General features: G+C 43.3%; 1 protein-coding gene across 1 annotated transcript in view; it reads left to right on the forward strand.

Annotated features, from left to right (window-relative positions):
- Positions 1-27,870, forward strand: part of SH2D4B (SH2 domain containing 4B) — a 118,263-nt gene that overhangs the window by 45,434 nt on the left and 44,959 nt on the right. Inside the window, exon 4 of the mRNA XM_032232140.1 lies at positions 18,677-18,824. Within this exon, the coding sequence (XP_032088031.1) occupies positions 18,677-18,824 (148 nt within the window). The remainder of the gene's footprint in view (positions 1-18,676; positions 18,825-27,870) is intronic.

Consider the following 27,870-nt stretch of genomic DNA (forward strand, 5'->3'; position numbering starts at 1 on the left):
TTCTGGTTTGCTCATAGGGTCATTTTTCGTCCTCCGGAGCCTTCAGGGAAGCCTCCAGAAGGCCCCTGAAGGTTCCGAGGGGCTTAAACTGGCTCTACGAGCAAACCAGAAGTCCGTTCCCAAACAGGTTTTTTGCTCTCCGGAGGGCCTCCGGAGGGTGGGGGTGGGGGAGGCTGTTTTTGCCCTTCCCAGGCTCCTATATAGCCTCTGGAGCCTGGGGAGGAAGAAAAAAGCATGCAAAAATTGGGGGGAGGGTCACGCCTGTCATGTGTGTATGCGCACTGGGGGGGGTCACATATAGCATTATGGGTGTGGCATGCCCATGCATGACCCCCTTGCGCTCCTCCCGCTTATGGCATGAGAAGCAAAAAAAGATTACACCCCAGGGTTCTGAAGGAACTGGCAGATGAGATCTCAGAACCACTGAACTATATCTTTCAGAGATCCTGGAGCACCGGGGAACTGCCAGAGGACTGGAAAAGAGCTGATGTGGTTCCCATCTTCAAAAAAGGAAAAAAAATAGATCCAGGAAACTATAGACCTATCAGCCTGACCTCAATACCAGGAAAGATTCTGGAAAATATAATCAAGCAACAAATTAACGAACACCTAGAAGTAAAGTAATAGCCAAAAGCCAACATGGGTTTGTCAAAAACAGATCATGCCAGACTAATCTCATTGCATTCTTTGACAAAGTGACAAAATTAGTGGACCAGAGGAATGCTGTTGATATAGTTTACTTGGACTTCAGTAAGGCATTTGATAAGGTAGACCATAACCTACTACTAGATAAAGTAGAAGAATGTGGGTTAGACAGCATCACCACCAGATGGATTCGTAACTGGCTGACCAACAGCACTCAACGTGTAGTCCTCAATGGAACTGCATATACATGGAGGGAAGTATGCGGTGGAGTACCCCAAGGCTCTGTTTTAGGCCCAGTACTCTTCAACATCTTCATCAATGATTTGGATGAGGGAATAAATGGGGAACTCATCAGATTTGCAGATGACACCAAGCTAGCAGGAATAGCCAACACTCCAGAAGACAGGGTTAAGGTACAGAAGGATCTTGACAAACTTGAACATTGGGCACTATCTAACAAAATGAAATTCAATGGTGAAAAGAGTAAGGTTCTACATTTAGGCAAGAAAAATGAAATGCACAGGTACAGTATAGGTGGTACCTTGCTCAATAGTAGTAACTGTGAGAGGGATCTTGGAGTCCTAGTGGACAACCATTTAAATATGAGCCAGCAATGTGCAGCAGCTGCCAAAAAAGCCAACACAGTTCTAAGCTACATAAACAGAGGGATAGAATCAAGATAACATGAAGTGTTAATACCACTTTATAATGCCTTGGTGAGGCCGCACTTGGAATACTGCATTCAGTTTTGGTCGCCACGATGTAGAAAAGATGTGGAGACTCTAGAAGGAGTGCAGAGAAGAGCAACAAAGATGATTAGGGGACTGGAGACTAAAACATATGAAGAACGGTTGCAGAAACTGGGTATGTCTAGTTTAATGAAAATAAGGACTAGGGGAGACATGATAGCAGTGTTCAAATATCTCAGGGGTTGACACAAAGAAGAGGGAGTCAAACTATTCTCCAAGGCACCTGAGGGTAGAACAAGAAGCAATGGGATGAAACTAATCAAGGAGAGGAGCAACTTAGAACTGAGGAGAGATTTCCTAACAGTTAGAACAATTAATCAGTGGAACAGAAGTTGCCTCCAGAAGTTGTGAATGCCCCAACACTCTAAGTCTTTAAGAAGATGTTGGATAGCCATTTGTCTGAAATGGTATAGGGTTTCCTGCCTAGGCAGGGGGTTGGACTAGAAGACCTCCAAGGTCCCTTCCAACTCTGCTATTGTATTGTATTGTATTGTATTGCATTGCATTGTATTGTATTGTAACTTGGGGGTGCCATTATCAAGGGAAACATCATTATTTAGAGTGAAGGCCAGGTTTTGCTGCTTCTCAGTGATGCCCCCAAATTTGCACCAAATGTATTTGGCTCTATTAGTCTAGTCTATGATCCTAATAAAGATGGATTTGATTTGATTTACCTTGTCCTATAGGATTTAGAGGGAGCAACTTGAGTTTCAGAGTTTTTCCTAAAATACCTTCACTCCTTTGTGTGCACTGTTGTAGGTCTTGTTTTTTTGATGGACTTTGCTACAATTCTGATGAAAATGATTAAAGAATTGTATTTTTAAACTGAAGAGCACTATGGGTATATTGTTTAACCAACACAAAAACATTGCAATCCCAACCCAAGCCACTTTTCTCATTCTTTCCCAGCATTAATTTTGGAAGATTGTAAGTAATATTGAAAGTGTTGATTTCTAACTGACGGGCCAGAACAAATGGTAACTTGGACATTTTATTTATTTATTTTTACATATTTAATCAGACTTTTGCCCAAGAGATGGAGTTGCCATGTTAAAGGGTAGTAAAATAACACCATCCACATCCAATTTTAGTTGCCGCAACATAAAAAAGATGTTGAGACTCTGGAAAAACACAGAGAACTAAAATGATTATGGGGGGCCTGGAGGCTGAAACATATGATGAATGGTTGCAGGAATTGGTTATGTCTAGTCTCATGAAAAGAAGCACCAGGGATGACATGATAGCAGCATTCCAATATTTGAGGGGCTGCCACAAAGAAGAAGGGCTCAAGAGATTTCCCAAAGCACCAGAAGGCAGGACAAGAAGCAAGAGATGGGAACTAACCGAGGAGAGAATCAATCTAGAACTAAGGAGAAATTTCCCAACAAGAGAGAACTATGAATTAGTGAATGGCTTCCCTCCAGAAGTTGTGGGTATTACATCACTGGAAGCTCTTAAGAAGAGACTGGACAGGCATTTGTCTGAAATGGTATGGTCTTCTGTTCAAGCAGGGGTTTGGATTAGAAAACCTACCTTCCAACTGTTAGTCTATATTCTATGGAACAAATACAAATTGTTTTATGCTTACACTGCCTTGTTTCAACTCTGGAATTTAAGATCAAGATGGCGTGCTTTGAACTGGAAATATTTTGAACATGAACAGTTTGCACAGTCCTAAGGCTGGCTGCGTCCTGCCCCATGTGCTTTTAAGAGTAAAGAAAGGAACAGAATAAAGATGCCTGCAGCTCTCTTTCCACCAAGAATGATGTCATTCCTGGGCTCTGCAGCTGTCTGCAGGTGGGAGGTTATATTTGGAAGGCAAATTTCTGGGCTGTTTTCCAAGTGCAAGGAAGATCTTCATCCATAATTCTTCAGACTGAGTTTATCTTTCATAATATTGCTGGGTCTTCATTTATAATCCAGGGGAAAAAAGCTATCAAGAGCTTGGAGTATTCAAAAAAGAAGAGGCGAAAAACCCTCCCTTAAAAACAGAGACGCTGCAGAGATCTATTAATCATGGCAGTCTTTATGCACCAAACTCTCTGGATATTTTTTTTTAAAAGCTCCCAAGTTCCCAGCTAGTATAAATAGCTATGCTTACTTTTTTCAGTGATAGCAACCCCATTGCAGCTTAAAGAAATGTAAGCTTATACCATTTTTCACATGCTTGGCAAAGCCTCTTGATTTCTGGCCAAGAGTAAGCAACCTGCCCTGATTCCCAATGTTGCATCCCCTTGCGTATGATAAATGTTTGTAATTAGCAAATTGCTACCCTTCCTACTGCTCATGTTTGAAATGTCAATGGACAAAAAGCATTTTGAAGGTCGTCAGCTCCAGGTTGCTCTGAGCAGGTTATCTTTCTGAAACCCAAGACACCTGTCCTTGTTTATTTACACTTGAAAGAACACTTCTGTACTCTCTCCTCCTTGCTAACAAGAAATGCCAATATTCCTTAACTACTCGCTCCTTTAAAAATAGCTTTGGCCTCTGAACCATCAAGCCTGGCTGGTATCTTAAAGGTCATGGAGACCTGCTGGAGAGCCTTCTGAAAGATAGTAAATCTTCAGAGACTTCATGCTCCTACTACACATATTTGCCAAAGTGCAATGTAGCAAGCTCTCATAAAGAGAATCCATGGATCGAAGTGATTTCCCCAATCTCATGAGAAGCTTCTGAATCTGCATCAGGGCTACTGATTTGCTTCTAGGTAACTGATTAGTAGAGAGCTTTATGAACAAAAATGTGAAGAGTTGACGTATATTCTTGATATCATACTTAGCCAAGATAAATAGAAGAGATTATTTGTAGCTCAGGTTTTAACTGTGGGGTCCTTGGTGCTCTCTGAGCTTGGGTTTTTTTTTTGTTTTTTTTTTTACAAATCTTTTTTATTTCCATTTCATTCTATACAATCACATGTTTACTGTGCAACCGAGGCATATAACATTGAGTAATAAACACAGCCCTCGCTTTTATAGAAAATGCCCCCTACAATACAAACCCAATATACCGCCTTAGCCCACCATACACCCTCTTTCATCCCCCTCCAACTTTCATTCTTCTCTCATACCCCTCTACACCTACTTCCCCTCCCCCTCTATCTAACCCTAACCCTATCACTCCCTCTCTTAATCCATTCCCTCCCTTCCTTCTCCTCCTCCTCTCTCTCACTCTCTCTACTCTCCTTCTTCTTTCATTCAGCTCCTCCCTTCGGTATCTATTACTTTCCGATATATTCAGTTTGTTCTGTTTTGACACTAACATTAAAAAAACCACAGTATACAAGTGCAATCATGCTTTAAAATTTAACACATATTATATTTCCCCCCTCCCCCCCCTCCCCCTAGATCCCCGCCTCCCTTCCCTCCCCCCGACTTCCCAGAGCCCATACATGGTATAACTTTTTGACAATCACAGTCTAAAATATCTCTACATTGAACTCAGCTTCTTGCTGTTACCCAAATTTTTAACAATTTAAGTTATTACTAATTTTAAGCATAAGCTATCTGGAATTTCCTAGTCCCGTATTTGCTTTGTATATAATCAGTCCATTTTTTCCAGTCTCGTTTATACTTCTCATTTGAATGTTCTTTAAGATATGCTGAAATTTTTGCCATTTCGGCTAAGTTTGTAACCTTCAAAGTCCATTCTTGAATTGTAGGCAGGTCTTTCTTCTTCCAGTATTGCGCCACCAAGAGTCTTGCTGCCGTTATTAAGTACAGAACCAAATTAATCTCTACTGCTACAAAGTCAATACATATACCTAGTAAAAACAGTTTGGGAGTGAATTTTATCCTTTTTTTGAAGATATTTTGCAGGATCCACCAAATTTTTATCCAAAATGCCTTAACATTACGACATGTCCACCATATATGAAAATACGTAGCATCAAAAGAACCACATCTCCAACATTTAGGCTGAACATTTGAATACATAGAAGCAAGGTTTTTGGGATCTAAGTGCCATCTATAAAACATCTTATAAAAATTTTCTCTCAAATTTTGTGCTTGTGTAAATTTTACATTTCTTACCCATATTTTTTCCCATGTGTCCAGCATTATAGGTTCTTCAATATTCTGAGCCCATTTTATCATACAATCTTTAACCATTTCGGTTTCTGAGTCCATCTGTACTAATACATTATATATCCTCTTTATGTGCATTAAACTTTGATCTCTTATTTGTTTAAACAAGTTATCCTCAGCTATTACAAAACCTATTTTTTGGTCTATTTTCCACCTGGCCTGTAGTTGGCCATACTGAAACCACGTTTGAACTACCTTCTCTTTTTTAAGTACCTCTAAGGATTTTAATTGCAGCACCCCTCTTTCTGTAATAAGAAGTTGTCTATAAGTGGTTCTATCGTGTTTTTGTTCTATATTCATATTTTCAATTGCATGTCTAGGAATTGCCCACATGGGCAATTTGTCATTTAGTTTATGTTGATATTTTTTCCAAACCCGCAATAAGGCATTTCTTAAAATATTAGTTTGGTTTAGTTTTAGTTTTAGTTTTATTAGAATTTGTAGGCCGCCCTTTTCCCTGAGGGGACTCAGGGCGGCTCACATAAAACTGGGAAGGGGGGAACACAAACATCAAGATAGAAGACATGTAATAAAATGGTAGGCAACATACATTCATCATTCGGGAGGGGTAACTATCCTTATCCCCAGGCCTGACGGGCGAGCCAGTTCTTCAAGGCTATGCGGAAGGCTTGGACGGTGGAGAGGGTACGAATCTCCACGGGGAGCTCGTTCCAAAGGGTCGGGGCTACTGCTGAGAAGGCCCTCCTCCTTGTGGTTGCCAGCCGACACTGGCTGGCCGATGGAATACGGAGGAGGCCTAGTCTATGGGATCTTATTGGTCGCAGGGAGGTAATTGGCAGAAGGCGGTCTCTCAAGTATCCAGATCCACTGCCATGTAGGGCTTTATGGGTGATTAATAGCACCTTGAAGCGCATCCGGAGATCGACAGGCAGCCAGCGCAGCTCGCGGAGGATGGGTGTTATGCGGGTGAATCGAGGTGCACCCGCAATCACTCGCGCGGCTGCGTTCTGAACTAGCTGAAGCCGCCGGATGCTCTTCAAGGGCAGCCCCATGTAGAGCACATTGCAGTATTCCAGCCTAGAGATCACAAGGGCCCGAGTGACTGTTGTGAGAGCCTCCCGATTCAGGTAGGGTCGCAACTGGCGCACCAGGCGAACCTGGGCGAATGCCCCCCTGGTCACAGCCGTTAGGTGGTGGTCAAATGACAGCTGTGGATCCAGGAGGACTCCCAAGTTGCGAACCCTCTCTGAGGGGTGCAAAATTTGACCCCCCAGCCTGAGTGTTGGAATATTAGTCAAATCTTTGGGAGGAAAACACAACAGCCACTCGGTCTTTTCTGGGTTGAGCACAAGCTTGTTAACCCTCATCCAGTCCATAACGGCCTCAAGACCCCGGCTCATCACATCTGCCGCTTCATTGAGTTGGCACGGGGCGGACAGATACAATTGAGTATCGTCCGCATATTGATGGTATCTAATCCCGTGCCTGCGGATGATCTCTCCCAGCGGTTTCATGTAGATGTTGAATAGCAGGGGGGATAAGACCGAACCCTGAGGCACCCCATAATTTAGGGGCCTAGGGGACGATCTCTGCCCCCCCACTAACACCGACTGCGACCTGTCCGAGAGGTAGGAGGAGAACCACCGTAGCACGGTGCCTCCCACTCCCACCCCCCGCAGTCGTCGCAGAAGGATACCATGGTCGATGGTATCGAAAGCCGCTGAGAGGTCAAGGAGGACCAGGATGGAGGAATGTCCTTCATCTCTGGCTCTCCAGAGATCATCAATCAATGCGACCAAAGCGGTTTCTGTGCTGTAACCGGGTCTGAAGCCTGACTGGAAGGGGTCTAGGTAGTTTGCTTCCTCCAAGGACCGTTGGAGCTGAAAGGCCACCACCTTCTCAACAACCTTCCCCAAAAAGGGAAGGTTGGAGACAGGACGATAGCTATTAAGAACAGCTGGATCCAAAGATGGTTTCTTCAGGAGGGGTCTCACCACCGCCGCTTTCAGTGCGGCGGGGAAGTTCCCCTCCCGAAGGGAGGCGGTCACGACCGCCTGGATCCAGCCTCGTGTCACCTCACTGCAGTTCGTAACCAGCCATGAGGGACACGGATCCAGAACACAGGTGGAGGTACTTACAGCTCTCATGGCCTTGTCCACATCCCCGGGGGTAACGTCCTGAAACTCAACCCAGAGCTGTTCTACTTGGTCCCCCTGTGCCTCGGCTGGAACTGCGGGGGTGGAGTCCAAGTCCGACCGAAACCGAGCAATTTTGTCCGCTAAGAATTGGGCATACTCTTCAGCCCTGCCCTGCAAGGGTTCCCCCGCCTCCCTTTTGTTCAATAGGGAGCGGGTTATCCTAAACAGGGCGGCTGGACGGGACTCAGCGGATGCAACCAGGGTAGCTATGTGCGATCTTTTTGCTGCCCTAAGTGCTCTGGTGTATTCCCTGGTGCAGGTGGTTACCATTGCTCGGTTCGATTCGGACTTATCGGACCTCCAACGGTGCTCTAGGCATCTCCTCCGGCGCTTCATCTCCCGGAGTTCCTCGGTAAACCAAGGGGGTCTCCGGGATCCGCTGCCTCGGAGGAGCCGCAGTGGCGCAATCCGGTCGAGGGCCTCCGACGCTGCCGAGTGCCACGCAGCAGCCAGAGTCTCCACCGGACTGTGGGCGAGAGTGTCAGGAATAACCCTAAGCTCTGTCTGGAACCTTGACGGCTCCATAAGGCGCCTGGGGCGGAACCACCTGGTCGGTTCCTCCTCCCTACAGTGGGGGTTTGGCCTCCGGAAGTCGAGCCTCAGTAGGCAGTGGTCTGACCATGACAGGGGTATGATGTCGCTCCCCCTCAGACCAAGATCACAAATCCACTGCTCCGAGAGAAATACAAGGTCAAGCATGTGTCCCGCTGAGTGGGTTGGGCCTCGAATTACTTGGGTCAAGCCCATGGCTGTCATGGAGGCCATGAACTCCTGCGCCCCATCAGAGTTTTCACCGAGCGACGGCAAATTGAAGTCCCCCAGGACCATCAACCTAGGGAACTCAATTGCCAGCTCGGCTACCGACTCGAGGAGCGAGGGGAGGGCTGCTGCAACGCTGTTGGGAGGCAGGTACGTTAGCAGCAGACCCACTTGACCCTTGAGGTCCAACTTTAACAGCAAAGACTCACACCCGACAATCTCCGGAGCAGGGACCCTACGAGGGACTAACGACTCCCGGATAACGGCGGCCACACCCCCACCCCTTCCCTGGGCTCTCGGCTGATGCAGCACCTGAAATCCTTCTGGGCACAGCTCTACAAGGGGGACTCCTCCCTCTGGGCCCAGCCAGGTTTCAGTAATACATGCCAGGTCTGCCCTCTCGTCTAAAATTAAGTCCCGGACGAGAGGAGCTTTATGAACAACAGACCTGGCATTTAGCGACAACAGCCTGAGACCAGGGTCCTGACTACTTCCGCCATCTGGTCTTGGAGTGGGACTCCTAGGGCCGGAAGGAGGGATCTCTGCAATGTAGCGAACCCTCCTTCCCCGGTAATGGCCTGCCCTAAAGTCCCCGCCGTATCTGCCCCTCCCTGTTACGACCGCAATACCCCGACCCTCTCCCGTGTCTCTGGTCCCCTCAGCCACCCCCATAGCCCCCGCAACTCCCGGCAGGTCCTCCGAATCATACATACTCAAACACTCCCCCAAACAGTCCCCACGTGAAAGTTAAAAAAACACAAAATTTACAACAATATGGTCATAAAAGTGGGACATTCATTCATCTCATGCGTACCTCATATATAACCCATACAAAGGGAGAAGAAAAAGATGAAAGAAAAGAGAGAAATTATAAATTGCGCAAAGTTAATTAATAAAGTCTAGTGGGAGTCCAATAGAAAGCTGTAAATGGTCCAGAAAAGTATATGCCCAAAAAGAAATACTAACAATGTCCACTGGAGGGCGTCTAAGTTCTTAACACACTGCCTCCCTGATGTAATAGTGCTGGGTAATGGTAAAGGTTTCAAATAAATACCCGTAATGGCCACTAGAGGGAGTTCAGTTTCCCGGCCAACACAGCACTCTTGAGGCAGTGCTAATTGTAATGGAGGCAGCTGATGGTAATGGCTGCCACCGGGAGTCCGTAAGTTGGTTCTTCCAGTTTTTCTCCTAAGCCAAGCCGATAGATGGTCAGAACTTTTAAGGTCCTGCAGGCACAGCGATGAAATCGTGGCAAAACGCCCTTTTAAAATGCAGGGGGGGATAGGAGTGAAGCTGTAACGGAGACAGGGAATCAATTCCTCTGCCTCCCGGTCCCAGTCCCAGTCCAGTCTAGACATCTCTCCTGGGCCTCCCACCTCCTCTTCGGGGCATAGGCCAGCCCCACGATGTTGGTCAATCAGTGAGGGGGTTCGGCACTTCTCCAAACGGCAGGGCCAAAGCCTCCGCCTCTCGCACAGAGCCGTCGCCGCCGCTTCCCAGCTGTTTAAAAAGTCCGATGTAAAAAGCCACGCCAGGGAGGATCTCGTCGTTCCGGAGCTGTTCCTGGAGCCGCTCAAGGGCGGCCCCCTCCCTAAACGACCACCTCCCTGGGAAGGCTGAAGGCTGGTGCCCAAAAGGAACCCCTCCGTTACCATATTAGGGGTCCTGGTCGCCACGGTTAATATCTTCTTGGTCGCAAGCATTCGGAGCGGTGGAATATCAAAAATATGATTTTTGAAATTCTTATCCAGTTTTTTGTTGAATAACAAGTAAGCATGCCAACCATATACCAAATCATGTCCCTCAATATTCAATATTCTGTCATTGGTTAAATGGATCCAATCACTAATTGCAGATAAAGCCACTGCATCATAATATAATTTTAAATTTGGTAATTTCAATCCTCCTCTTTCACGTACATCTTGCATTATTTTCATCTTAACCCTCGGCTTCTTTCCTGCCCATACAAATTTGTTGATACCCTTCTGCCATTCTAAAAGGTTCGCATCTCTTTTAAGTATTGGTAACATTTGAAACAAAAATAAAAATTTTGGTAAAATATTCATTTTCACTGCCGCTATCCTTCCCAACAAAGACAAATGCAGTTTCTCCCACCTTTTCATCTCCATTTGTATACTATGCCAGAGTGGTTCATAATTATGCTTGTATAATTTCCCATTTGAAGTTAAAATATTAACTCCAAGATATTTGACTTTTTTAACAACCTCACATCCTAACATCACTCCCAATTCTTCCTTCTGTTTGGTATTCATATTCATTGCTAATATTTTGGTTTTTCCTAAATTAATTTTAAATCCAGAGACTTGACCATATTGATTAATCGTATTCATTAAAACCTTACTGGATTCCTGCGGTTGTTTCAATATTATAACCAAATCGTCCGCAAAAGCGCGGACTCTGTATTCTTGCTGTCTGATCTTGATCCCTTTTAAAGCATCCAAAGCCCGTATCTTATTCAGCAATACTTCCAAAGTTATAATAAACAATAGTGGGGGCAAAGGACAACCCTGTCTTGTACCTTTTTCTATTTGAAAGGAATCTGTTAAACTTCCATTAACTATAATTTGGGCTTTTTGCTGCTGATATATTGCACCAATTGACCTTAAAAAGCCATCTCCTATCTGCATTTTTTGCAATATCTTCAACAAGAATTGCCAATTGACTCGATCAAAGGCTTTCTCAGCATCCAAAAATATGAATGCGGCAGGAATTTGATTATTCTTTCCCAAGTATTCTAAAGCATTAATAATTAACCTGACATTGCTCTTCATCTGTCTGCCCTGTATAAAACCTGTTTGGTCAGTATGTATCAGTTGTTGGATAACCACCATTAACCTATTTGCTAATATTTTGGTAAAAATTTTATAATCTACATTAAGTAGTGAAATAGGTCTATAATTTTTCGGCTGAGTAAGATCTTGGTCTTCTTTGGGTATCAACGATATGAACGCTGTCTTCCATGAGGGGGGCACTTTACCTTCCGATTGAATTTTATTAAATAATTCTCTAAGAGGTTCTACCATTTCTAACTGTAAGTTTTTATAATAAACGGCTGTTAAGCCATCTGTACCTGGTGCTTTCCCTAGCTTTAATTGTTTGATTACCTGCAGGATTTCCCCAGAGGTTATTGGTTGGTTCAACCTATACCTATGTTCTTTGCTAACTAGGGGGATTTTCTCTTTATCTAAGTATTTATTTATATCTAAGTCCCTAATTTTGTCCCCTTTATACAACTCTGTAAAAAATTCTCGAAATCCCTTTTGGATCTCCTCCTGCTGAAACACTTCCTTCCCTCTGTAACACAATTTGGATACATTTCGAATTTTCCTTTTTTTCCTGATCTGATAAGCCAACCATCTACCGGGTTTATTTGCATTGCAGAAAGTATTATGTTTAGCATATAATAAACTGGTGGCTACCTGGTCAGAGATCAGCATATCAAATTGAGATTTTAATATGGAAATTGCTTCTTTAGTCTTTGTATCACCTGGATTCAATATTAATTCCTGCTCTTTCCCTTTAATTTCCTCTTCCAATTCTTTACGTTTTTGCCCTTGTTTATGTCTATGTATTTTGTTTATATTTATCAATACTCCTCTCATATAGGCTTTGCTTGCATCCCATACATATTCCATAGGTGTACCCTTATTCATGTTAAAAGCAAAGTATTCAGATAACAATTTTTTACAATCATTAACATACTTTTCATATCTGAATAAATTTTCATTCAGCCTCCAGGACCTTCTAGCCTGAACTACCCTTCCCAGCTCCATCCAAACTGGGTTATGATCCGAAAGGACTCTGGTCGTAATCTTTGTCTTCTTCACCCTAGAAAGTAAATCATTAGTAATTAATATAAAGTCGATCCTTGAAAAAGATTGATGTCTGTCGGAGAAGAAGGTAAAGTCATATTCTTCTGCATGCCTTTCACGCCAAACGTCTCGCAGTTCGAAGTCGTCTATCATGTCAAAAAAGGATTTGGGTAGTTTAGCTCGGAATTTAGTATTCGGGCGAGATGTCTTCTTATCTCTTTTGGTGTCAATCACGCCATTCCAATCGCCCAATAGTATGCACGACTTAAAGTCCCACTGTACTAATTTAGCATGGAGATTTCTATAAAATCCATCTTGTTGTTGATTAGGAGCATAGATTCCCATAAGCAGTGTCTTTTTCCCTTCTAAGATTAAATCTAATGCGATATATCTTCCAAAGGGATCTGCTTCGATTAGCTCAGCTTTAATGTCTTTCCTTAAGTATACTACTATACCATTTTTTTTTTCCGTAGCAGAGGTCACAAAGTGTTGACCAAGTTTGGGATTGAACAGATATTTTTGATCAGTTATTTTGATATGAGTTTCCTGCAAACAAATTATATCATTCTTAGATTGTTTAAGATAATGAAATATTTTCTTTCTCTTCTGTGGAGAGTTCAGTCCATTAACATTCCATGTCAGAATCTTAGTTGTCATTTTTGGTTGCCTGAAGCTTTTTTAGAGCCTCCCGCATGGCCTGTCTCACCTTGGGTCTAGCTCCTCCCACAGCTTCTGAGCTTGTTGCTATAGCTCCTTGGTCAATGGCCGAAAATTGTAAAGATTGTTGCGTTATGGCTTGTTTTTCTGTTTGTCTGGTGGTCATATGTTTAGATCTTTGTTCCTTAACCCCTTGCCCTTCTGGGAGGGGGAGATGATACGTTTTGTCTGGTGATTGTGTAGTTTGCTGTTTCTCTTGTCCTGCTTGTGGTTTTTCTCCATATCCCGATGGTTCAGGGTGCCCCACTTTCAAAATCTTATGATAGAAATCTCGAGCTTTCCATACAGAGTTGAGACGATATCTTTGCTTATCAAATGTAACTATGATGCCAAACGGGGCATCCCATCTGTACTGTATCTGGCGCTTTCTGAGCTCTTCCACCAAAAAAGCATAATCTCTTCTGGCTCTTAGCATTTGAGGTGGTATCTCTTTCAAAACCATCAAATCCTGTCCGCCAATTTGAAGTTTGGTATTGTAGGACTCTTGTAATATCTTATTTCTGGATTCTCTTGTAACAAAATATATTACCACATCTCGGGGGAGTTGCTTTTGTTTTGCCGCCCAGGAGTTGACACGAAAATTTTTATCAATCTGCCAATCAAAATTGGATCCCGGTCTTCCCACCAGACAGTCAAAGGCCTCAGAAAACATCTGCTTTAAGTTCTCCTGTCTCTCTTCACGCAGCCCCCTAACTCTTAATGCAAGTTCCATCTGGTTATACTGTATCATAATCATTTGTTTTTCAGCATTTTCAACTTTTCATTCCACCTCTTCGGTTTTAGATGTCAAATTAATTTTAGCTTCATTGAGAGTTTCTAAGTTCTCTTCCATTCCAGAAATATATTCTGTGAGTACGTTTACAATTCCCAACATATCATCATTTATTTTGGTAATCTTGGTATCAAATTTATCATATGAGACTTTTATCTCATTGCTTATCTCTTTCCTTATTTCATCTCTGAACTCTCTGAGAGCTTCCAAATTCTGTTCCCTTGATTCTCTAAACATTTCCAACAAAAATTCTTTTGTTAATACTTCTCCACTAGGGGGCATAGAAGGTGGGGGCTGTGACTTTGTGCCAGGTATGGGAGAAGCAGATTTAGGAGGTAATTTCGCAGGATTCGACTTGGAAGCCATAATATCTTTGCTTCAAGCACTTAACAAATCACTATGCCAAGAAGAGAAAAAAAAAATTCTCCCTTTTTTGCCAAGAATTTTACGGAGGATTTCAAAGGGCTGGCATTACGCCAAAACAGTTCAACAAAACAAAACAAAAAACAGAGAAAAGCCCTGTTCGGAATGTCTCTGTGTCAACAAAGGGCCTTTGAAAACTTTTAATTAGATAAGGAAGTCTCTTCAAAGGGAATAATTAGAAAAGCTGATTAGAAAAGCTGCCGGAATGTATCATCATTGCAAATACAAAGGCTGGAGAATCGCCATCTTTTAAAAAAAAAATTAACACTGAAGCTTGAGTTTTCCTAAAAAAAACAGACGTAAAGTTCTCAAATATGAGCTCTGCTTGTATTAATTTCATAAGAAAAAAAATAATTTCATTAATTTGTCCTAAGGGGGGGTCTTGGCCTTGTGCCGTTAATACAGCAGAGAGATCTGGCCGGAGATGACTCAGCTTAAAAAACAACAACCCCCCCCCCCTCGTTTGCAGCAGAAAAAAAAAAGCTACAAACTGCAAGGAAAAGTTCTTACCAGCTGAGACGCTCACTACAATCTTCTTATCTGAAGTTTGAGTTATCTAAAGGGTGTTTAATTAGATAACGAACCAGAAATCTGGGAGCGGCTCAATTAAGCCACTGCCGACGGCTAAATTCCTCCCCGGAAGTCTGAGCTTGGGTTTTTTTTTTGGCAGACATTTCATTACCAATGTAGCAGAGGTGGGTTCCTACCAGTTCGCACCTATTCGGTAGAACCGGTTCGTCAAATCTACTGAACCAGTTAGAAGAGGTTCACCCAGTGGACCCGGAAAGCAGGCCACACCTACAGAAGAGATTCCAAAATTTTTTGAAACCCACCACTGACATAGAGAGACACAGAGGGAGGGAGGGAGGGAGGGAGGAAGAGGCAAAGAGCCACACACACAGACAGACAGACTGACTCACACAGAGAGAGAAAGAGAAAGAAAGGAAGAAAGAAAGAAATAAAAAAAGAAAGAAAAAGTGAGAGAGAGATGAAAGAAAAAAAGAAAAAAGGGGCAGAGAGACAAAAGGAAGGAGAGAGAGAGGGGAGGGGGAGAAAACACATGGCTGGCAAGCCACTCCCACCAGGCCACATGGCTGACAAGCCACTCCCACAAAGGAGGCCACACCCACAGAGTAGGTTCGAAATTTTTTTGAAACCCACCACTGCAATGTAGGAAACATCATCAGTGCTAGTAACCCTATTCCCAGCACTGCTGATGTTCCCTACTTTGGTAATGAAACACTTGCAAAAAAATAAACTAAGCTCAGAGAGCATCAAGGATCTTACAGCCAAGATAAAGCTAAACCAAGTAAGGGATTTGTTGCTTCATATAGTACACACTTTGTGGCATTTCAATTTTATTCAACAGGACTTCTTTTTAAGCCCATTTAGGATAGGTTTATTTATTTATTTTTTGTTAAAGGCAGGTTTTTGGCACAATGTTGAATATCAATATTTCTGAGGTTCAGCCATTCTCTTTCTGTTTTGCCTTTTTTCATATATTTATCATACAAGCAAATATATATGTTCTTATATATGTTCTCTCTGTATGCTGTTGCCGTCATTAATTTATAATTTGTTTCCCAATTTTTTTCCCATCTGCCAATTCTATAGTATACCCAAAATTTGTCGCACATGTTATCATCATTTCTTCCACAATTTATTCTTCCATTTGGAATTTAAATAAATAATGATATATCTTTTAAATCAATTTTTCTTCAGTTCCCTGTAGAATTTTATCTAACTCTTGTGGCTCCTTATAGAATCCATCTCTTTTTCTGTCTTTTTTATATCTCACCTGTATTTGTAGATATGGCCATCAGTCTATATCTATTCCCTCACCTTTCAATTCTTGCCTTGTTTTTAACCTCTCTTGATTGTCTAATATGTCTTTGTATCTTATTATTTTATTTATGTCCAATACATTCGGGTAGATCAATGCTTCCATAGTGGATAGCCAAATTGGGTTTTTGTTACAATGTTTTCTTTTAATTTTTGACCAAATTTGAAGTAGGTCATTTCTAATTTGATGTCTTTGGAAGTAGCTGTGGGTTTTGTCCTTCCTGTCCCAAATAAAGGCGTGCCAACCCAATTCTAAATTATGCCCTTCTAATTCTCCTATTGTTAAGGTTAATCCAATCCCTTATCCAGGTGAGAGCTGCTGCTTGATAGTAGAGCTCCCAATCCAGGAGTCCAAAACCTCCTTTTTCTCTACTGTTCTGTAGGAGTTTTAATTTAATTCGTGGTTTTTTCCCCTAACCAGATGAATCGTGCTATTAATTTATTTAAATATGTGAAAAAGTTTTTTCCTGGGCTTATTGGCACCACTTGAAATAGGAACAAAATTTTGGGTAAGACATTCATTTTAACTATGGCAATTCTTCCCATTAATGATATTTGCAGTTTCCTCCAATTCTCCAATTCTTTTTTAATTTTCTGAATTATTTTCTCATAATTATCTTCCTTAATTGTTGAACATTTCCTTGTTTGCCAAATTCCTAGATATTTTACCCTTTTTACTATCTGCATTCCCATAATTTCCTTTAATTCTTGCTCCTCTACATTACCAAATTCTTCTATATTTTGGATTAATTTAGTTCCTGTTTCTAATGGCTCCTCTAATATGAATACCATGTCATATGTGAATGCCTGTGTGTTTTGTATTCTTCCTTTTTTATTTTTAGTCCCTTTATTTCCTGATTGTTTCTAATTTCTATTAATAGAACCTCCAGTGTTTATATAAATAATAAGGGTGAGAGTGGACATTCTTGTCTCACTCCCTTCCAAATTTTAAATTCTTCTATGGTGTCCCCATTTATTATTACTTTTGCTGTCTGAGCCGAATATATTGTTTCTATCATTTTTATAAAATTATCTCCAAATTTCATATTTTTAAACTGTGTAATGATGAACTGCCAATTTAGATTGTCAAATGCCTTTTGAGCGTCTAAAAAGAGCAATGATGCCTGTTTCCCTGGGTTCTCTTCATAATAGTCTATTGTGTTCATAATTACTCTCATATTATTCTTTAGCTGACCCATAGCCATTCTCAAGGAATCTCAAGGAATCTCACGGAACATAATTGGCATCCATCTTACCTGTTCTGCCTTTTGAAAAGTATACAAATGCTCCACATGAGTAGAGAGAGTGAGTGGTGACTTTGTTTCTTGGTTACTGGAATCATTATAACTCGACAAATGTAGGATAAACATGTTTCCTTTTGATGACTAAAGTCTCCAGAGAAAATCAGTATCTGTGGTGTCCCACTCACTCACATACATGTAACTATGGTTTAGTGGGTTTATTATTTCCCACCAACTCCCTTCACTAAAAACCTAGAACTGTCTCAAATAAATCCAGCCAAAAGCAGACCGATGCAGACCGACAGAGCAATGGCCAATGAGTCCACAAGGCACTTGAAAGTTTCCCAAATAAGATAAACCAACCAGGCAAAATTAAACCCACAATACAAGAGGATTCACAAGGCGAGAAAAATCCAGAGTTTACAAGGCATGATCCAAATTGAGGCATGGTGTTAATCCAAAGCAAGACAGGGTTCACAACAACCAGGAAACACACAGCTAGGAAATGAACAGGTTGTTCCCAGCATGGCCTCCATCACTCTGCTGTATAAATAGTCAGATTCTGGTATAGAAGGGTGAGGCTGCCTCCTTGCAAATAGTCGGGCTGACCTTCTCTGCTCCTGCCTTTTCTCTGCCCTATGTGTTCTTGGATCACTGCAGAAGGCAGTTCCTCTTCCTCATCACTGACTGGCTGCAGCTGCAGCTGTGCTTCAGCCAAATCCCTCTCAGCTGGCTGCTCAGGGCCACTGACCAACTCCCCTCCTGACATGCACAGAACTGGTTCATCGTCCTCCAAGCTGACATCTGGAGAGATATCTGGGGAAGTGTCCGGGGGAGTCATCACAGTATCATGGCCTAGTATGACCATGCTTATTCAATTCAAATTCAGTTCATTGTGTATATTTGCCTTTCCAAAGTCCCAAATTGTCACTTAAATAGCACAGGTTGATTGGTGGTGGATCACAGTACAGTGCTTAGGACTCCTGACAAGACAATTCTTTGAGAACAGCATTGCAAAAAGAGGAATTGTCAGGATTGCCATCCCACCTGGTGTGCTTTGCTTTACTGGCATCCTGCCACAAACCAGGGGGACCGGGGGGGGGGAGGAGGAAGAATACTGGGAAGGGGGGGGGGTGACAGGAACCAGAAATGCCAAACAAAGAATGGCTGAATGATCCAAAGATACAGGCATGGGAAAGCATGCAAATGTTCACCAAAGAGGTGCCAAAAGTAGAACTCTTACCAAAACAACTAATTTAAGCTTCATTGGACATTAGCATGATGTTGGGGGTGGTGGAGGGAAGGCCTGGAAGAATGAGGAAAATTAGTCAGTTTACACAGAAACTTTCAGATCCAACTTTTCTTATGCTTTAACTACAAACACGCTGGGACAGGTCTGACAGGAATCTTTTTCTCCCCCTTTCTCAAATTTCTTGTTCTCCTCTTATTTTTAGAGAAGAGAAGAAGAAGAGAGGCAAAGAGGAGAGGAGCAAATTCGAAATCAGGAGGAACTCAGAGCTCAGGAGCTATACAGGAGTCTCAAGGAGGCCCACCAATGCAGCAAATACAGTGAGAAAGAAGACCATGAATGGAAAGAACAGTGTGAGTAAACCTTTGGAGGATTTCAAATGAGGCCAAGATCTTATGCAGCCTGAACAAATTCTACATGATGTATGAATTGAGTCTTCCTTGAAGGAAAACTCACAGGTCTAAGGACTTTTCTCCACTTTTATGAGTTGAAGTGCTCTTAAACTTGTTTGGTCTCTGTCCTTGAGTAGGCACAAAATAATACCAGCATGACCTTTTCTGTACCCATTCTGTCCCTCTTATCTTCAAACCTTGAAGTCCCTTAACTTTTTCCCAAGATAATAAGTGACAAAACTTAACAATTTCCACTGTGTTAGAAAAAGGCAGGAAAGATTATTTTAGCCCTGCTCCAGTTACAAATAACTTAAACCTATCTCAATCCCAGATATTTCTATAGGCTTGGCATTTTGGTGGGAGGAAATGGGGGGGAATGGAGTGATCTCTGTTCTGAACCTCCCCCCCCCCAGCCTGCAAATAAACCAGAACACAGGCTTGGCTGTTTGCCACTATTTAATTACTGAGATAACAAATCCTTTGGCTGAGGGCCCAGACAACTCACATTCAATAGAATAGCTTGGCAGCAACCCAGATAGTTCAAATGAAGCAACACAGATAATCCAAACGAACAGACACGGCTAGAATACAGACAGATTTTCTTCACTACTAATTTGAATGGTTGTTTCCTGCAAATGTACCCTCCCAACACCTCACTTATAAATTCTCTTGGGAGGAGCCCATCCACAACCACCTGTGTGTAATTATCTTCTATGAGTCTGCCTACGGAGTTGCTGCTTCCGTTTCTCAGCCCTTCTCAATCTGGCATCAGGAACAATCTGCCTTTGATCCTCCCCACTGTTCCATGCCTCAGGTGCCTCCTGGTGGCCAACCAACCTCTCTGATCTATGTTCTGAGTCTGAATCATGCCCAGGGTCCTCCACATCGTCCAGAGCAGACTCATATGGTTCCTCACTATTCAAGTCCATCAGCAGCTCAACCGGATCCTGCTGGGCCACAACAAATCTCTATATGAAGTTTCTGTTTCTCTGCAATGATGTAGTGTGGGAGGGGTTTGGCTAGCATTGGTTTAAGTAGCTGATCTTAAGTGAGAAGCTTCAGTTCTTGTCTAGATTTCTTGTTATCACAAACCTTCCAATAAAAGCTCCTTTTGGAAGCACTCCAGTTTCCAGAGTCCTGCTTTCTTAGGAAGATTGGAGAGGCAAGACCTGACATTAGGCAAGAACTGCAAAGTGGTCAACCTAGAGAGGTAACAGCCCTACTGTGGGGACCGTGCACACCATGTCTGCTCAGGGAAGTGATCACAAAGAGGCTGAAGACTGGGGGAGAACACCCCCCCCAAATCTCAATTGAGGCCCTCAATGTCTGGGTTGAGGAGAACATTGCCTCAAGCACTGCTGCCAAGCTGAGGTGGCCCATCGGTGTTGGGAAGATGGAAGGTTGGGTTGGCAGAACCAAAGATGTCACCCTCACCCATGGGAGCCAATGATCTGGTTGAAAGCAGGAGATGGGGACTTTTACAACAATGATGAATTGGAAGGAGCCCCAGCCCAACCAACTCTTGAGGGAAGCCATGACCCACATGAGGAAGGCCATCCATGGCTTGAGGATCCAGGATGCCCAGGCTTGTACTGCAAGCCAATTAGGAGTACAAAAGGGGACTAGCAATGAACAAAAGGGATCCCCAATCTCAGTGGCATTGGCTGAAACCACGGGGGCTACTGATGAACTCATTTCCACCATGGAACATCCGGTCAGGAGACAACTCAATGCAAAGCAAGGCTTGCGACTCGATGAGAGGAGGCTTCCACCATTAGAATAGAAGGCATCCCCACTTGGCATCAAATTCGATAGCAATCCCCAGCAACTAGGGTTTTTTCTCACACATGTACTGATTTACATGCAGGAGTATGGGAGGGATCTCCCTACAGAAGGCGCCAAAGTCAGGGTTGTCACCTTGACTCTAGGAGGATCAGCTGCACATTGGATGGTGAGCCTCCATAATGCAGATGCACCAGAGCTCCACAACTTCAACTGTTTCAAGACAGCCCTGAGACAGAGATTTGAAGACCTCATAGCTGATTGCAAGGCTAGAGACCACATAAGACACATCAAACAGGGACGCCGTCCAGTCACTGAGTACATTGAAGAGTTTCATGATCCGACTTGCCACATAGATTGGCCAGAGGAAATGCTCATGAGTTGGTTCAAATATGGCTTAAACGATGACCTGTACAATGCCTGCTTTGATTGTGGAGCCCCAATCTGCCTGCACAGCTGGTGTGTCCTGGTTGAGGTAGTGGAAATCAACCAAGCTCAAAACCAGTACCAAGAAAACCACTCCTGGAACAGATTCCCAGCAGAAGGGAGAAAGAAGGAAACCAAACCAGGCTCTGCCCTGCCGCACTCAGCCACCTGCTTCCATTGCAGGAAGGAAGGTCATTGTGCAACAAGTGCCATGTGAGAATGTCCACCCAAAAGGGAGAGAAGCAGGTCAAAGCCACCACTGTGTTCCAAATATATCTCCCTAAAGACCCATGCAGTCTTTGAGTTCCCACCAGAACCAATTACAGTGTGAGGAACTCTGACCCCTCTGGTGGAGGAACCCAGTCAGTTGGAGAGCGACTACAAAGACCCTTCAGTGAGTGAGGTTTTCTGGCTTCCGTTGGGCCCGGTAGGTCTGTTTTTCGCCCTCCCCAGGCTCCTAGAAAGCCTCTGGAGCCTGGGGAGGGCAAAATATGGCCCAACACACGCAAACCAGAAGTTCAGGAACAAGCTTCCGGTTTGCATGTTGGGCAGATTTTTGCCCTCCGGAGACTTCAGGGAAGCCTCTGGAGGGTGAAAAACAGCTGAAAATCAAGACCAAAAATCACCTGGCCAGTGCACGAATGCGCGCTGAAGTTGATAAGGCAATGCTTTATGTGCCCTCAGAAATGGCTCCACATGCCATCTGTGGCAAGCATGTCATAGGTTCACCATCGTGGCCCTACCCTTAATGAAAGACATGCTGTCTCCTGGCAAAGGGGAGACTTTTTTTTTCTAAACTAGACTTGTGGGATGCTTATTACCAGATCTGGATCTGAGAAGAGGATGAATGGAAAACAGTGTTTAATTGTCTGCTAGGATGTTTTCAGTTCAAGGTTTTGCCATTCAGACTCCAAGGGTCTGCCGCTGTTTTCATGCAGCTAATTAATGAGGTCCTGCATGAGCACTTGTATAAGGGAGTTTTGGTTTATCTTGATGATAGATTGATTGATACTGAAACTAAGACTCAACATGTTAAATTGGTGCAGGAGGTTTTGAAGAAATTAAGGGCAGCTAAGTTGTTTCCCAAACTCTCCAAATGGGATTTTCACCAAGATAAGATAAATTACCCAGGGTACAGACTCTCTCCCCAGGAGATGGAAATGGATCCCACAAAAGTCAAAGCAGTCCTCAAGTTGGAAACACCCCTTATTTGCAAACAATTGCAGAGCTTCCTGGGGTTCACTAACTTTTATAGGCAGTTTATCCCCTCTTTTGCCCAAATAGCATTGCCGATTACAAATTTCTTAAAAACAAAGGGAGTAGATAAACCAAAATCTAGCCAACCACTGAATTGGACTATGGACTGCCAAGCAGCATTTGAAAAACTGAGAAAACTGAACCTGTATTAAAACACCCAGACTTAGAGAAACCATTTGTAATCCAGGCCGATGCCAATGATGTGGCAATCGGTGCTGTTTTACTCCAAGAGAACCTTATAAAGTTGGGGACAAAGTTTACCTTTCTATCAAGTTTTTAAAATCTTTGCAGCAGTATAAAAAGTTGGGTCCTAAATATATTGGGCCTTTCCCCATACTTTGTATTATTAACCCTATCATGGTAGAATTACAACTCCCTAAGTCATTACAGCATTCTACCCCATTCTCCATTTTAGCTTTCCATTGTAACCTGAAGTCACCTCTGATCTTTTTCCAGCTACTACCTCTGTTCCGTCCTCTATTATGGTAGAGGGTTAACAACATTTTGAGGTTCGGGAAATTCTTGACTCTAGGAAATTCTACAGGAGCATTCAGTACCTGGTGGCTTGGAAATACCCAGTTTATTGCATACCAACACCCTCTACAAGAATCTGAAGTACTAAAAGTCAAAGCAAATTGATGGTAGATAAGAGTCAACAGAATACAAGGTAGGCTAGAGTTAGATCTATTGTGGGCGCAAAGGGACTTGAGAAAGATTATTTGACCCCTCCCTCAGGCTCAGCCTGGTCATCACCTACATGAACATTTTCATCCACCACATGTAGAAACTACCAAAACTGCTGTTCATACCTTCCAGCTGTAGATGTGCATATCTACATCCAGATACATCTACTTCTTCCTCAGAGACTGCATTCCCAATGACCAGTGAAATCAGAAAAGGCTCTGATTTCATCTACTGACTATGCGATTTCTCCTAGAACAGGGATCCCCAATCCCTGGTCCGTGGACTAATACTGGGCCGCGACATGCCAGCAAGTGGCCTGCACGCACAAACAAGTGAAGCCCCATCCGTGGGATGCAGGCAGGATATTAAGCCATGCCCCCTCTGATCCTCGGAAAAAGCTCTCCCCGAAAGGATTGGGGGTTGCTGTCCTAGAACACAGTGTAATAAAGCAAGAAGGTGCATCCCTTCCCCAGAAACTGAGAGGAATAACAAATGATGAGAGATCTATAAGAGGAGAACCTGCACTCTGAATTTAAAAGATGGCAGTTGAGTTGTGTGTTCTAATTTCATGGCTCTCTTCCTCTCACTTCTGCTTCATATTTTGTCCATTAGCAGAGTTCTCTGCAAATGGATGATCTAAAGATACATCTGAATTCAGGCTGATGCCTTCCTGGATGACTGGAAATTTAGTCTGACATCTCTGGAGGGTGCAAGTTTGGTAAAAGACCATTTTAGATCATTTTTTCATACAAGATTTTTCGTACAACTGGTATTTAAAACATCTATTTCAAAGAGCAGTTTGAGCTTAATTTATCCACTGAGTGTGTGTGTGTGTGTGTGTGTGTGTGTGTGTGTGTGTATGGGTATCTCTCTCTCTCTCTCTCTCTCTCTCTCTCTCTCTCTCTATCTATCTATCTATCTATATCTATCTATCTATCTATATCTATCTATCATCCACCTACCTACCTACCTACCTAATCTCTCTCTCACACACACAAAAACACAGAGACGTGGGATTTCTCTGTTGGGATTGAGTTTAGCAGTGGAAGCATGAGTTGTAATTTTATAAATAAATGCATATCATTAAGAAATATTTATAATTATGCAACTAAATGCTGTTAGTCTAAATTCTAATTCCTCTCCCTTTTAATGATTTTTAGAAGGGACCTGTCCCTGCCCAAAAACCAGGCTGGCATGGGACTGAACAGGGTCTAATGTTATTAGATATATTGGATATATTTTAGGATTCATCTCCCCCTTAACTTTTTAAAAAATTGTTGATACTACCTTGGTGCAACATAGGGTAGTACAAGGGCTACATAACTGAAAGTTGGTGTGTGTGTGTGTGTGTGTGTGTGTGTGTGTGTGTGTGAGAGAGAGAGAGAGAGAGAGAGAGAGAGAGAGAGAGAGAGAGAGAGAGGATACGATCGATCAATCGATCGATCGATAGGTAGGTAGATTATACAGATTATAGAGATAGAAGGATAAAGAGAGAGATGACCACAGCTTTTTATTTGACTGGTTTTTTATCTGGAGTGGAGGAAAAATGTCAAATTCCAATTTTAATGTGGATTTATACACTTTATGCTTCTGAAAGCTGTGGACAAACCAGAATAAGCTTCTCAAATGCTGCTGGTAGGCTCCTGGATTGTATGACCTCATTTGAAAACAGAGAAATAGAAAATGGTCAGGTTGAGGAAGTCTGAGAGCAAGATTCATTTTTCAAAATATGCCAGTTTATATTAGTGGAGAGTATTCACACAAATGTTTAGATTGCAAAAAATAATGTGAACTACTTCTCTCTCTCTCTCTCTCTCTCTCTCTCTCTCTCTCTCTCTCTCTCTCTCTCTCTCTCTCTCTCTCTCTCTCTCTCTCTCTCTCTCTCTTTACCTACCCATCTATCTCTGTCTTTCTATGTGTCTGTCATCTCCCTGCCATCCATCCATCCATCCATCCATCCATCCATCCATATATCAACTATCTAACCACTCACCCACCCATATCCATCTATATATTGATGTTGATTAGTGCTAATAGCAATGAGTTAATAAACAGTGAAACTATATACAGATCTCTCATGTCTCTCTCATCTCTCATCTCTCTTTCACACACTATGTCAACTCTCTGTGTTGACATTCCACATATACTGTCAGTAGAGCCGAATCTCAGATTACAGTAGCTGGTTTGAGATGTGTGTATCTATTGGGTAAAGTGATTTATGACACAGACTGAGGGGAGGAAAGGAACAGGGGCAAAGTTCAGAAGCAGATAAACAAAGCAAAAGAAATGGCTGCGAATAAATCTTGCCTAATGAATAATGCCTAATGAAGCTGTTAATAAATCACTAGTTTCTGTACTGAAACATTGGCTCTTATTATGAGTTAGTTATGACATCGTTGGGAAACTTTACACCCCCCACCTCACTATCTCTATCATTTCACTCTGTCTATCATATCTCTCTTCTCTCTTCTCTCTTCTCTCTTCTCTCTTCTCTCTTCTCTCTTCTCTCTTCTCTCTTCTCTCTCTTCTCTCTTCTCTCTTCTCTCCTCTCTCCCTCCCTTCCTCCTTCTCTCTCTATGTCTCTGTCTGTCTGTCTGTCTGTCTGTCTCTCTCACACACACAAACACACACCTATCTCTACAGAAAAGAGTCTAGAGAAAAGAGAGAAAAGCTTGTTACATTTTTAAAAAGCTTTGAGAAATCCCAGTATCACTTTTATCTGATTTATATGAAAATATGCTTGTTGAATCATTCAGGGTGGGGTTCCCTAACTGGATGCCTACAAGAGATGTTGGACTCTAACTGCCATCATTCCTATTCCATCACTTTTGGAGAGATGCAGATTGATAAAAGGTATCTAGGAGTGGGCATCCAGGTTGATGGAGCATCCAGGAGAAAATTTCCAGGTTGATGAAAGGTATCCATAAGATGGTATCTGGGTTAATGAAGGGCTTTCGGGTGGTTTCCAGATTGATGAAGGCTATCAGGTTGATGAAGAGTATCTAGGAAAAGGTTTCCAGGTTGATGAAGGATACCCAAAACCTGGAATCTAAATTGTTGATAAAGGCTATCCAGGTGGATGAAGGATATCCAAAAGCTGGAATCCAGGTTGATGAAGGATTTTCAAGAGAGGTTATCCATATTGATGAAATTGTGTCTTGCTTTTGGCATAATTCTTGCCCACACCTACTTTAGTTAGCATCTCTGGACAATGTCTGACCCAAGTTTATGCCTTCACACAACCCAAGAGATGATCCCTGATTCTTCCTATGTCCTTCCTCTTCCCCTTCAGTCTACAGCAATGCTAACCTGGCTTTTCTCAGCCAACCTTGGCAGCCAAAAAGATGCAGAGATGTTAGTGTGGACCTTAATTTGCTACTTTGTGCTGTCAGTAGAAGCCCAATTTATCCATGAGGGGCAGAGCTGGCCCCATCAGGTTTTTCAGTTTTCAAGTCAGTTGCTCTGCTCAGCACTGCCAGGGGTCAGAAGGGGTGGTGTTGGACTGAGTGCAGCTGCTGTGAGCAGTGAATGTTGCAGGGATATTGATGGTGCAACTAATTTTGTTAGTGGATAGAATTCTAAATGAATGAGGATTCATCTCGTCCCAATGCTACCGACTGCCAAGTCAATAGGCGAAGCGTTACTAATTTTGGTGTTCTGCTTAATTCACTGCTGTGGTTCTTTTTTTTGCTGAGCCAAACAAGTAATAACATTGCTTACTTCTAGGTAATTGAGATAAACCCTTTAATCCTTAAAAAAAAAACCTCCAACTTTTTAAAACGCAGAAACAAGCTCTCTTCTGACTTTCCATCTGAGAACTCCAACTTATTTCAAAATAAGGTGGAGTTCAAAATAAGATCTATCTGGTCCATTACATGGACAGTGGCCCAGTCAGTTACCTTGGCTTTCTCCAAGCGGGTGTGATGACTCTGGTGGCCTTTTTCTTCTTGCTTAACTTAGGATCTAAACTACAGGGAAATTGCATTCTATGAATGCAATGAAAATTCAATTTAGCTGTCACAACTAATAACCACGGAAAAAGCTGCCTTCCATGAATTAATCTACCCCCCCTTTAAAAAAAAAGCAAATGAAATTTGAATGTTTGAGAAGGGAGAAAATGTTTCCTCTTTCCCTTGTCTGTTTATAAATATCTCTACTGCTGTTTCACCACAACCAATTTGCTTCTTCTAAACCAGTGGTCCCCAACCTTTTTATCGCCGCGGACCAGTCAGACGAGCCTCCCTCGGCCTTCCGGACCGGCGGGTGGGAAGGCGGCCATCCTGGGCGCGCGTTCTGCAGGGCGGGGGGGGCTTCCTTCATGCCAAGGCTGACAGCCCGCGAGGCCGCCCCGCCGCCTCCTCCTCGGCCGCCGGGGGAAGGGAGGGGGAACCGACCCCGCGATCTGCTCGCTCGGGCAGCCCTTTTTCCTCGCTGCAGTTCGGCGGGGGAAAAAGATGGCCCTGTGTCCTACTTCGGGCGGGCGGGCGGCTGGCGCGGCGGAGGCCGGCTGCTTCCGAAGGGGTGGGCCTCCGCGCCGCGCTCCATGAAGGGAAGAGGGGGAGAAGGCGGGCTGCGGCCGAAGGGCCCCCGAGAGCCCCGTCGGCCTGACACAAAAAGCGGAGCGGCGGGGGGGAGGGGCGGGAGGCAGGTGACACTCCAGGAGGGGGGGCAGAGCTGCTCCGCGAGTCTTACGTAAAGCCCCCCCTCCCCGCCTCGGCGGAGGAAAACATCTCCCACCTGGGTGGGGCTGCGCGCGAAGCGCCTCTCGGAACAGCGAAGCTCCCCAAGTTCCCCCGAAACGGCCGCACTGCACCCCTCCCCCCCGCAACCTTAGTTTCTCCTTGGGAGGAAAATGCAG

This window comes from Thamnophis elegans, chromosome 15 (genome assembly GCF_009769535.1).
Source record: "Thamnophis elegans isolate rThaEle1 chromosome 15, rThaEle1.pri, whole genome shotgun sequence".
Classification (NCBI taxonomy): Eukaryota; Metazoa; Chordata; class Lepidosauria; order Squamata; family Colubridae; genus Thamnophis; species Thamnophis elegans.